The sequence below is a fragment of the Pristis pectinata genome, chromosome 22 (genome assembly GCF_009764475.1).
Source record: "Pristis pectinata isolate sPriPec2 chromosome 22, sPriPec2.1.pri, whole genome shotgun sequence".
Classification (NCBI taxonomy): domain Eukaryota; kingdom Metazoa; phylum Chordata; class Chondrichthyes; order Rhinopristiformes; family Pristidae; genus Pristis; species Pristis pectinata.
The window spans coordinates 21,869,774-21,882,527 of record NC_067426.1 but is presented as its reverse complement, the minus strand read 5'-3'; the positions used below and the strand labels follow the sequence as shown (position 1 = coordinate 21,882,527).

The 12,754-nt window shown below is 42.6% G+C and overlaps 1 protein-coding gene across 6 annotated transcripts; it reads left to right on the top strand.

The window, feature by feature from the left end:
* The first annotated feature begins 4,778 nt into the window (after positions 1–4,778).
* ndufs5 (NADH:ubiquinone oxidoreductase subunit S5) lies at positions 4,779–8,605 on the top strand. 6 transcript variants are annotated; one of them, XM_052036346.1, is made up of 3 exons: positions 4,779–4,864; positions 7,722–7,939; positions 8,295–8,605. In XM_052036346.1, exons 2-3 carry the CDS (start codon positions 7,724–7,726, stop codon positions 8,397–8,399), a joined length of 321 nt encoding a protein of 106 aa, XP_051892306.1. In that variant the 5' UTR covers positions 4,779–4,864; positions 7,722–7,723; the 3' UTR covers positions 8,400–8,605. The 6 variants fall into 6 exon arrangements, with proteins under 6 accessions (XP_051892306.1, XP_051892302.1, XP_051892303.1 ...); XM_052036342.1 differs by having other exon boundaries at positions 4,782–4,864; positions 7,688–7,939; XM_052036343.1 differs by having other exon boundaries at positions 4,832–5,076; positions 7,692–7,939.
* Positions 8,606–12,754: the final 4,149 nt, after the last annotated feature.

Below are 12,754 nucleotides of genomic sequence, written 5' to 3'. Positions count from 1 at the left end.
TCATACTAACTGCTCCTCCAGGTGTATCCTCCATTGCATTCTCTAATGAATAGAAATAGCTGCAATTTAAGGGGTGCAAATATTTATTTGATAACCTGAGAAAAGATTACACATTGTTTGATGGCCTTGATCATCTCAGCAAATGAGCCTGTGTTGGGATTGTAAACTGTAAACTGTGACAGCCCCACGATTGGCTCATCATGCCCCGACACAGACTGCTCACTGCTGCAGCTTGCACATTTTGTTTTAAAACCTGGGCAATTTCACTTTGTTTGAAGGTAAGCCCCTAAATATTATTCTCCCTTCTGGCAAGAAAACACAAAGACACAAATATTTGAACTTGGTTGAGATCATATAGGGAATTATGAATATGCACCCACTTCCCACCACTGTTACTTCCCAAGCTTTGTGCCATTAAAATAAAAATCACAGCCGACACCAAGCCCTTTCATATTGTGAAAGATTTGCACAGTTATTCTGCGTTCGGTTTGGCACTGTCCAGTTCTATCACTGATTTGATAATTGCACATAAGCTATGCATTTCAGCTGGTTTATCATTTTACAAACATAACACCCAAGGAGCACAATTCACCCAGTGCTCATCAGTTCAAACTTAAATACTTTTCTCAGAATTCAATTGGCATCCATAACAAGGCTCCTGATAATAGAACATTCAGCACATATTTATTAACCTCCTCCCTGTGGGCATTTACTGCGGGCCTGTGCAGGAAATAGTTCAACCATCATGTGTTTTGGATTGCAATCTCACATTTCAGCAAAATTTAGGAAATGGTTTTATCATTTTTAGATCTCTCAAAAGGACAAATTAAAGGGCTATTGAATATCATATGTCGATGACAGGATATAAATTACAGTTCAAAACGCAAACATTTGGTTGAATGTTATAAATGAGAAGCTAATGAAAAATGCCATTACAATAAGATCACTCCCACAGTGACCACTTAAAATCAAAATTTCAATACATCAGAAATCTGGCTCCATTTTCCGCTGACAGCCCTTGATGTTTGAGGGGGAAAAAAAAATCACACAAGCATTTGTAGGATCACGTCATCAGTCAAAAATGCTAAATAGAAACAATGTGTGGACAATAACCTGCTGGGGCGAAGTATGGTTGTGACACATCGCCACAGGAGAAATAGAATGCAGCCGCTCAGCTGGCAGTGAGGATTTGTTGGTCCACAACTCACCGTGGACGGTTCTTACAGGTTTCCATTTTCAGACAGAAATATGACATTGTGCCTGAGGGGTAGTTATAAGCTGAAGCGGGAGGGGGGGGGGGCTGCAGGGACTGAAGGAGAGATCGCTTCTATGAAATGAAATTGAAAGGAGCTCTAGGGTTTCAGTGAGGCCTTCTCATATCCACAGCCCCGAGCCTGCCTCCCCATGGGACCAACCCTTTCTCATTCTTGCTGCATTATCCAAGTTTTCGATTCTGATAGAATTTCTGCACTGCCCCTTACGACTATTTTGTCTGTCACAGTCTCCTCGCTTCGCTTTGTTTTTTTTCTTCTCAATGATTCTGAAGCTTACCTGTTGCGTCTTAAACAGATAGCTGCAGAGAAATGCAGTTTCACCTACTTTCAAGGTTTGTCGGTGAAGCTCCTACTGTCTAAGTTGGACCTAGAGTTCGATTCCTGTCCTCTCTCTACATCTAGGAGCCGATCGCTGACTTTTGTGAATAGCGCAGCCACGACTTAATGGAATACCGTCCCAACTTGCCACACTTGGATATCCCCTCCACCTCCTTCTTCAGCTAGTTACACTTCAGGCCTTCTCTTTATTCTCCCTCCCATATTTAGGGCGTAGAAGAATAGTCACCAAAACCACTCCTCTGGAGTAGTTTCAAGCTAAACCCACAGCTCTCTCTTATGATTTCTCAAACTCTGAAACATTCCAATGATCAAACTCCAGCAAATCTCCACAATCAGCTCTCCTTCCAGTTCACCTCGTGAGTCTGCAAACTTCAACATGATGGCAGATCTCTGATTTCCATTCCAGGATTCAGACATCAGGGAACCCCTGCCTGGGCTGTAATGGAAGCTGGCTCATTAGCCATTGGATCTTGCACAATGACTGGGTGAGTCATTGTTGAAATGAGGCCGGCCGCCCATGCTGGAGATAACAGATTCTTGGTTCTGTGCAGAGTTTTGCGCAAGTTTGGACCTGGACTCTCCCACACAGCTCAACATTTCACTCATGCTCAAGGGCCGTAGACCTCCCCACCAAACTCCTTATCTGTGCCTCTGGACAGGAATTCACACATAACCTCACCCTCCCAAGCACCAGCACTTCTGCTACCTTCTCCCGTCATGACTTCAGACCACTCATTACCCAGTTACTCATCATGTGCAGATCCCCGATTTACATCTTGATTATGTGAAGTGTCAACATCCAGGCCAGTGCCTTCCGGAGCCAAACTAAGTGACACTGTGCCCTTTTCATCGGTGGCTTGCAATGCAGCCCCCACCACTGGGCAATGCAAGTGTTCTTAGCTCTCTGAAAGGGCATCACTGTGAGGCGACCTCCTCAAAGAGTTCTAACGGATTTGTCAGGCAAGATCTCCCCTTAACAAAATTGTGCAGACTTCGCCCTACTTGATCATGTACTTCAAAGTACTCTGAAATTTCATCCTTAATAATGGACTCTAAAATCTTACCGACCACTGAGGTCAGACTAACCGGCCTATAATTTCCTGTCTTTTGCCTCTCTCCCTTCTGAAACAGGGGTGTTATATTTACGATATGCTTCCTTCACTCCAACTCATTGCCCAAGTTCAGGAGATGCAGAACCTTCTCTGAAGTCCCATAAAACCTGATACTTCTCTTAAATTGCCATGACTCTGGCCCAGTACAGGAGACTTCCCAAAACTCCATGCCCCATGGATGACGATACCATTTTTCATGATCCATCTAGGTCCTGTGAACTTTGGCAGACTCTAATATGACAATCCATCCTGCGACAAACATAATGTACAAGTTTGGAACAAATAACAAAATCATAAAGTTAGAAAGATAAAGCAAATCAAACCAAACACAAACTTACTATTTCCTCTGATTGACAAGAGGTAACACCACATGAAGCTTGCTACTATTTTAAAAGTAAAACAATAAATGGGAGGACAGGTTGAAATGATCATCGTTCTTCACTGGTGTTTCATTTTTATGAAACTACATCAATTGAGCTGCAGATGCTATGAATTGAGTATGATGTCTACAACATTGCAATGGGTTCTTGCTTTAATGATCAAAGCATGCAAAACATTGAATGAAGCAAACAGTAAAATCGGTTAAACCAAAATTAAATGAGTAACATGTTTGACAACGTCATGTGTTCCCATTTGTTTGATCTTTGCTTAGACCTGGATAGGAAAATTATAAATTCACTGGCATTGACAACTGGTGATCAACAAAATCTCAGCAAATCTTCAACAGGTGGAAGTAACACTTCTTTCTTGTACTAAAGTTGGTGGATGTCCAAGCTTTCCAGCTGTATTGCATCAATGGGGAGAAATGTTCCCAAGTATTTTACAATCATGTTGGAGAGGCAATGGATTCAACAGGGCTCATGTTTAGAGAATTTCAACAGATTAAACTCACAAAACTGTGGTGCAGCTACCAGAGTCAAGGCTTCACAGTGTGTGGGATTCCAGTTCAATCCTGACCACGGGCCCTGTCTGTATGAAATTTGCACATTCTCCCTGTGACTGCATTCGCTTTCTCTGAGTGCTCCTCTTTCCTTCCACATCCCAATGACGTGCGGGTTGGTAGGTCAATTGGTCACTGTAAATTGTCCCTAGTGTGTAGGTGAGTGGTAGAATCCGGAGGAAGATGATGGGAATGTCTGGAGAGTACAAAAAAGGGATGAATGTAGGATTAGTGTAAATGGATGGTTGAGTGTCAGCACAGACTCAGCGGGTCAAAGGGCGTTTTTCCATGCTGTACATTTCAACGACTCTTTATGACTCCGTAACTGTCATGACACAATGAAAAACTAAATAAGTATGGCAGGAGCTAGTCTTACAGATAATCAGGTATGTTGTTTTAAAATCAATTCACCTCCAATGCATTTGATTCATTCTAGCATTGACACAATGGGTCAAATGTCCTCCAGTTTCCTAACATTCTGTGACATGACAGAACAGAATAATTGGAGGATTTTGCTCCCAGTACACATGATCTCATCATCTAATTCCTTACAAAGCAGTTTCTGCTGTGTCCTGGAGCTGGTGTAGTCACTTTGGTGCCTTTGTCCGTTAATGTCAATGGAGAAGATGGTTCATGGATCCCTGGTGGACACCCACCAGTTCATGGAGAATTTTCGTAGCCAAAGCCACCATATCAGAACTCAACCATCTTCACTATTTTCCTTAATCTGCTGCCTTCTTCATTCCCGTGCAATCTGTTGTAGAACAGCCTCAACAATTACCAGGACGACCAAAATCCATCAGAGTATAACCAAGGATTAAGGTATGGTAAGAGGTTTCACCAACTAGAATTGCATTTCCTGAAATTTAGATTAGAGGCTGATTTAATTGAAATTTTCAAAATTGTAAAAGGAACTGACATGGTGGACGGAGGGAAACTATTTCCCTTGGTCAGGGACTGTTGGAAAAGGGGCTACAGTCTAAAGTGAGAGACAAACCGAGTCCTGACAGCGATTGCTGACAGTTGTATCTGCAAAGCCCAGACCATCTCCACTGGAGCACCCAGTCCCCCTGTCAGTCCCGGCTGCTGCACCAGGGGGCAGCAGAGCCGCAGCGGTAACGACAGGCGGTGAACGTCGTAAACTTGGCGTCCGCTTTACGACCGGCCGGAAAGGGAGGCCGGGATCGGAAGGGCTGAAGGTGAGAGGGTCCGGTCCGGGGCCGATCCCGGGGACGGGACCTGGGCCTGGGCCTGGGCCTATCCCATCCCGGGGACGGGACCGGGGCCTGGGCCTGGGCCTATCCCTATCCCATCCCGGGGCCTGGGCCTGACCCTGACCCTGACCCTGACCCTGACCGGTTCGGTGGGAACCAGGAGAAGGGGGGCCGGGACTGGACAGGCCCGGTGTCGGGTGAGGAGGGAACCGGTGGGGCAAGGTCGGGCACCGCGGGGAGGGGGAGGGAATGGAGAGGGGAGGTGGGGCAGTGGGAGAGGGTGGGGAGGAGGAGTGGATGGAGGGTGGTGGTGAGGAGAAGGGGTGTGAAGAGGAGGGGTGGTGGAGGGAGTAGCGGGGGTGGGAGTGGGGCAGTGGGAGAGAGTGGGCTGGGGAGGAGGGGAAGAGAATTGGGTGGAGGAGGAGGAGTGGGTGGGTGGAGGGTGGTGAGGAGAAGAGGTGTGAAGAGAAGGAGGGAGAGAAAGGAGGAGGAGGGGGTATGGAGAGGAGGAGGGTGGGTGTGTGGGTGGGAATACGGGGAAAGGAGAAGGAGAGTATGTGGGGAGAAAGAGTATGGGCTGTGGGTGTGAAAGGAGGAGGGGTTGCAAGGGGTTAGAGTAACCTTTGGGAACAAAGGTTCAGTGAAACCATGGAGGAAAGGCAGTGAGATGGAATCTGGGCTCAGTTAAATGATATGGATTACGAGGAGCCCTGGTGCTTGAACTGGTATGTGCAGGTCTGTTTTCCCCCTTTGGATATGGAGTTAGGATAGGAAAATGATGCTGAGGTGAAGGATTAGCCATACTGTTGAATAGTGAAGTTGGTGCAAGGTGCTGGATGACCTACCCCTGCTGTGTCTTATGTTATGACCATTTCTGCATTCTAAAAATAGCAGGTGAAAGGTATTTTTTATACTTTTATCCGTAATTGTGGTCACGCCACTGCCAGACTACAATGGTCTGATGTACTTTGTGTACTTCAAAGTGAAATGGAATGTTTAGGAATTATAGACTATTTAACCAAAGCAACTGGTAAAACTGAAGTTGGGCATCGAGGGCTGGAGTCATGCCTTGCACAAAGGAAGATGGTTGTGGTTGTTGGAAGTCAATCATCCCAGGACATAACTGCAGAGATTCCCCAGGGTTGTGTCCTTGGCCCAATCATCATTGGCTGTTTCATCAATGACTTTCTGTCCATCATAAGATCAGAAGTGGGGTTGATTGCACAAAGTTCAGTTCCATTTGTGCCAGTCCACACCTGCATGCAGCAAGACCCAAACAACATTAGGGTATCAGCTGATACATGTTGAATAACATTTATGCCCCAGAAGTCCCAGACTATGTGTATTTTCATTGTCCACCTATTCTTGATGTTCTACAGCATTTCCATCACTGAATGCCACACCATCCATATCCATTGTCCAGAACCAGTTGGACCAGCCACACAAAAATCCTGGCTACAGGTACAAGTCAGAGACTTGGTATCTTGTGGTAGGTTTCTCACATCCTGACATCTGAAATCCTTTCAACCATCTACAAGCCATAAGTCAGGATTTGAAGGAATTCTTTGTAGTTCTGTGGATGAGTACAGTACCAACAATTCTCAAGAAGCTGATCAGCATCCAGGACAAAGCAGCCATTTGATTGGCACTCCATTCACCATCTGAAACATTCATTTGTTCCACCACCAAAACACAGTGGCTGCAGTGTATGCCATCTACAAAATGCAGTGCAGTTACTAGACTATTAGCAACACCTCCCAAACCTACATCCTCTATCGGCAAGAAGGATAAAGCAATAGACATGTCGGAACACTACTGACTACACATTTCCTTCCAAGCTATGACCCATTCTGATTTGGAAATGTGTCATGTGTCCTTCACTGTCAGTGGATCTAAATCCTGGAGCTCCAGTCCAACAGCACTGTGGGAATCCTTCACCAGAAATTCAAGAGGGCAGCTCACAGCCACTTTCTAATAGGCATTTAGGGACCGCACTTCACCTTGCGTATAATTTGGATTCTGGAGTTAAAAGTGCAATTTCAAAATTTACTGATGACAATAAACTAGAGGTGGACAAAATAAGGTGCTACATTTTTAGAATCAGTGTCTGAATGAATAGCTTTCAAAATAACTAAAGCTGAGGTGCATATTTTAGAAGGAATAAGGAGAAACTACCTCTGGAGTAATAAGTATCCAAAAAGGAATAAAATTATATGGGACTTCATTTTCAGAAATAACAAAGTGGTATTGCATGTAAACAAGGTCAGTGAATGAGTGATATGTTCCCACAGTGACCCACCCCATCTAAATATAAATATGGAAGCCACAAACAAGAATTCATCCAGTTCCCTTTTGTATGTTTGCAACCATTCTGCACAGGCTGGCAACATAGTAAAGGTTGTCTCTACAGCAGAAACAAATATTTCTATTATCTAGTCTTTCCTCTTCTGTATATTTTGCATAGCTTGTTTACTTTTAAGACCAGAGTAAAATGGTCTCATTATTTACATTTTCTGGAGACCTAGCTATCCAAGCCTATTGTGGTTAGTTTGAATTCTTGTTTCAAAGTAGCAGACCTCCACTGAACAGGACAGGGTGACTTGGTTCAGACCTGCCCACAGACTTGTTCAGAGACAGAATAGTATTTTTGTATTATTTTGCCTTGAACATTTGCCCCAACACTGCAAGAATCACTCAGGCATACAACACAACATTCCTTTTCCCACTGAGTAAGCTTAAACACACTGTATGATGTCAACAGTGCTTGCTGTTGCTCCTAGATATATAACGCTATTCTACTTCCATCAGATAGTTCCTGAGTGACCTCTTCCCAATCCCACAGCCATGCCGTTAATTGACCTCCAGGAAAAGCTGGGCATCAATATTGACAAATGGATGCTGATCCAAAGTGGTATACAGCCCCGTAATCGGCCAGCCCGTTGTCACGTATTCGAGAAAGATTGGATTGAATGTGCTCATGGAATTGGGAAAATCAGAGCCAAGAAGGAGTGCAAACTGGAGCTGGAGGATTTCTATGAATGTATGCACCGGAAGAAGTTGGTGAGTAGGCAGATCTTGAGGGTAGAAATGATATGCCGTGTTGTCACAGATACTGACCAAAACTGCAGCTGTGACATTTCCTTGCTTTGCTTAGTTGAACCATGTAGCTGTAAATTTATCATCTCACCATTGGATTGAATGTTAAATTGTTAATTGGCGATGCATTTATTTGAGGTGTGAATGTCACACCAAATTTGGTTCTGCCAGTTTTTCTATTAAATAACCAAAATGCTAAATGTACTCTTGACAGTCCTATTATGTTGTAAGTGTATTTTCCAATTGCCTGTAAATGACTAGATCTCCATGGCCTCGAGTGTTCTGCTGACATTGGTGGTTCATGTTTCCATGCTCACAGGATAAAAGGCTGACTGACATCAAAGCACAAAGAGAAAAGCTGATAAAGGAAGGCAAGTACACTCCTCCAGACCACCACACTGGCAAAAGTGATCAACGCCCATAAGTATTTCCCATATCTTCACTAACCGGACAGGAGCAAGCTTCAGAGGATCCTCCCAACAGTCTAAAAACTGCAGCATCACAGTTAGTCTATGGCAAAGTTTATGATGGGACAGTGCACAGTATTCGTTGAGTTGTTTTGGGATGGCTATTTGTGGGCAATAATTGTGCAACTTATCTATAAAGATCATTAAATTAATTACGATACTGCTTGTTAGCTTTGTTTGTTGTCTGTGGTGAGAGATTCTATGATTCCTGTCTTAGTGTCAGCTCTAGCTCAGTTGATAGCACTCCCACCAATATCAAAGAGTCCCAGCTTCAACTCCCGGTTCACAGACTTGTGCACAGAAATCTGGGCTGACATTCCAGTCCAGAACTGAAGAAATGCTGCACTGCTGGAGGTTCACTTTTGGATGAAGCGAAGACAGAGGTGCCCTCTGCTCTGTCCCATGGGAGTGAGGTTCTCTTGGCCATAATTCAAGGAAGAACAGCAATCCCTGGTTATCCATCTGACCTGACCATTACTTACGTGACCATTAATAAAACAGATTATTTGGACATTATCACCTGTTTTTAGTGGAAGTTTGCTGGGCATAGTTATGTGTTTCCTGTGACTACACTTCAAAGTGCCTCATTGACTGGAAAGTCTTTGAGATGGTTTGAAAGGGATGTGAAAAGTGCTATTTTGTTTTGTACTTGTTATTTTGTTGGCTGAGGTTGCAAAACAAATGTCATATTGCCTCGTCATCAACTCCATACCTCCACCTGACCACAGCATGAGAATGAACCAGATCATTTGCAATCTTGGCCCGCTGTTCATACCTGAGCTAAACTTCCTTCTAAGATACTCTCCAGCACAAAGACTTCAACAAATATAAAGACACCTGTTTCTGTCCGTTCTTTACTTCATCCGATCTGAAATAATCAACCAAGTCTTTATCTCTAGACCCGACAATTCCAGTGGTATCCTGGCTGCTGTCTATAAACTTGTAATCATCCAGAACTCTGAAGCCTGTGTCCTAATCCATATTGCACAACCACATTCAGTAGAACCATGAAGTCATTCTATGGCATTGCTGTTTTTATGCTTCGTTTGTCTCGGGGATCTTGGATGTCAATTCCTGCTATTTTGCTTTGCTTCAGCTGAAGTCATCCATAACAGTTTTATTTGCTGTATTACTCACTTTCCGTTGTTAGTTACAATTACTATTTGAAATGCTTGCTTACAAGTTTCTTAACTTGCTTCTTTCAAGTCAAAGGACCAGCAGTGAATTACTGTGGGACCCTGTGTGGGGTGTAGCTACACTTAACTCTTGCATAAAAATAGAAAGTGAAGGAAATATTCAGCAGGTCATGGAGCATTCTGTGGAGAGAGAAATAGATTAATGTTTCAGGTCAATGAATCGTCAAAGCTGGAGAAATACTGCTGATTATCATGATTGCTGGTAGAAAATCTGACAGTCTGTATTGTGGATGAGGACATAATTGAGCTTAGCTGTGATGACCCTTCGAAGTGAATAGCTGAGCAGAAAAGAAACAGGATGGGCTTACCCTTAAAGTTCTCTTGCCTCGATCACTTACTGACAGACCTGTGGCTGATGTCCAGCTGATAATTTCTGCACACAGCAATGGCGTGATGGCCTGATTGGAACTGAGCCCCAGCAAGAGGCAGCAGCCTCAGCAAGACAGACAAATCCCTTGTGGTGGAGTGAATGGCAATAAAATAACTCACGCCCAGAGCAAGGACCAGGTTCTCATTTTTCTCACCTTTCCTTTCACTATCCTCCACATTCAACAAATTGTCCTCCATCACATTCTACGTGATACCATCCTGAGACATTTTGCATCCTCTCCCATTTCAGCATTTTCATCACGAAGATTCCCTCCGTGACTCCCAGATTCACTCTTCCATCTCCAATAGCACTCACTCTCCATGGTGTCTTCCCCGTTTATTTTTTCCTCCCACCACACAGGATTCAAAACAATCTTCTAGGTGAAGCAGTGAATTACTGGTACTTTAGTGTTCTGCAGTGTGGTGTCTATACCTCAGTTCAGTCTGCAAAGAAAACTCTGGGCTTAAGTTGTCTTTAATTTCTGTTCTCCATCCACTCCCACTCTCGATCACAGTCTTTAGCAGATACAGGCTCCTCATTTTCCGACTAGGTGCTCTGCAGCCCTCCGAGCTCAATGTTGAATTCAACAACTTCAGATAATCAATTTGTATCGGAACTGGTCAACTCTGATAAAAGGTCATCAACGTGTAATGTCAACTCCGTACATTTATATCATTCAGTCTCTCCTGGTTTCCCCCCTTATCTTTGAACTCCATTTGTTCTTTCAACCCTTCCCCTTCTCTGCAAGTTAAGACATTTGATTTCTAACTCTTCCTAGTTCTGATGAAAGGTCTTCAACATGAAATGGTAACCTTCTCTCTCTATGGATACTGCCTAATTTGTGGAGTATTTCCAGCATTTTCTATTTTAACTTGAAACTGATTTATCTTCTGTGAGAAAGCTGCATATGCCAAGTCTCACTGAATGTGTTTGTGATCCATCAAGGCCCATTTGTAATTAAGTACAGATGGTTAGTCCTCACCAGCTTCATTCAGTGGCATTATCAGCTAGATAGTTTTAGCTGGTACTGTTGAGGTGGTCATTGGCACTGTCAAGCCATTTCATTCTCAGATGGAAGGCAGATGTGGGTTTGCTACACCTGGATTTGAGAAAATTATTGAGGTAGCAATCTGACATGTCGTGTAATGCTTTGTCCACAATCATCTCCATGTCCTCAGAATGTACCTCAGAAGAAATGATGCTGGGATCATCAGCTTAGATAAAATGCTGACATTCAACAGGTATTGCTTGGTTGATGGTATTAATATGGATTAAAAGACCTTGTGATAATCCATTATTTTAGAAATAATACCTACATTTATGACCCTATATTTCCACATGGGAATGTCTGTTCACCTACAGGCTGTGAATGGTCTGGTAAAGACCCAAACCATCCATCATAAAGCACTGTTTGTGAGACAGCATGTTATGTCTGACTGTATCATACACAGCATGTAAGTCAGTAAGTGCTGTGCCAGTGATCAACTACACTGAAGTTGTAGCATAGTTTGGGTCCTGCAGTAGTAAAAATCAATTTCCTAATCTTCTGACTCTGTAGCAAGAATGCCACCAACTGAGTCACACCAGCATATATACCAATGTTTGTATTTTACACATTTTCTGTTCTTGCAACAACCATGGCATGCTGGAGTTGTTTGGCACCTTTAACAGAACAAAAATGCCCAATGGGAGTTCATAGGGCCATGTGATTGTCACAGGTTATATGACTCAATTTTTAAGTTATTTTTATTTCCGTAAGTTGTCTAAAGGGGATTCCCATTTTACCCATCATAAAGGGAACTGGTTGTTATCATGTGATCAGAATCTCTCTCGCTCTCTATTGCTTTATGCTTTGTTAAAAATGTAAACACCTATTTAAACAAAGTTCTCTTGGCCTTTGGTGCTTTGATAGAGAACTTTTCTGCGAGTATGCATTATATTTTACTGAAGTCGGCACAATACTTTTTAACATTCAACTCTTGTCTCCTAATAACAAGTAAATTAGAACTTTTCTGTGTTCTAAAGGTCATCCTTGGTTCAAAGGTTAATTGATCATCTTAAGATTGTGTCCTGACACAATGTTAATTATTATTAGAATATACTGAAGTTCAAGTACCATGCTTCACTCTTGAATAGAATATGACAAAAAGATAACATTAATGCACTTATAAATAAATAGCATTACATTGATCCACATTATCAGTTTGATTAAACCTATGCTTAAACTCGAGGATTTTATTTAACTGAAATAAAAACAACCAATGTGATGATAATGATTATCTGCAGTCTTGAAATTTTAAATTTCTATTTGCACTAGAAGATTGAATTATATAATTTGAACTCATTCACATTCCCTACTAATGTTCTCAGAATAATTATTGGATATTTTGAATTGAGAAAAATAAACTACATAACTTTCCTTACCTTTGTACTACAGCATATCAGCTCATTCTAAAGGCACTGCTAAACTAATATCATAAAACATTTCCTCATCTGTATTCCCAATTTCTGAAAATTATTGTCAAGTGTATTGATGGAATAATGGTGATCACGGGAGCTGTAGCTAATTATCCTGTAATAAGCTGTGCTGAATTACCACCGGAAAGCATCCCACTCATTTCCTGCTTCGACTGTACCACCTTAGACACTTTTGTTATGTGGGAAATCTTGTGCTGTATCTGCCCACAGTCTTCCTTGTTCATTGTTTTATAATTTATTATTGATTTGTCCTATCCTTTTTGATCTC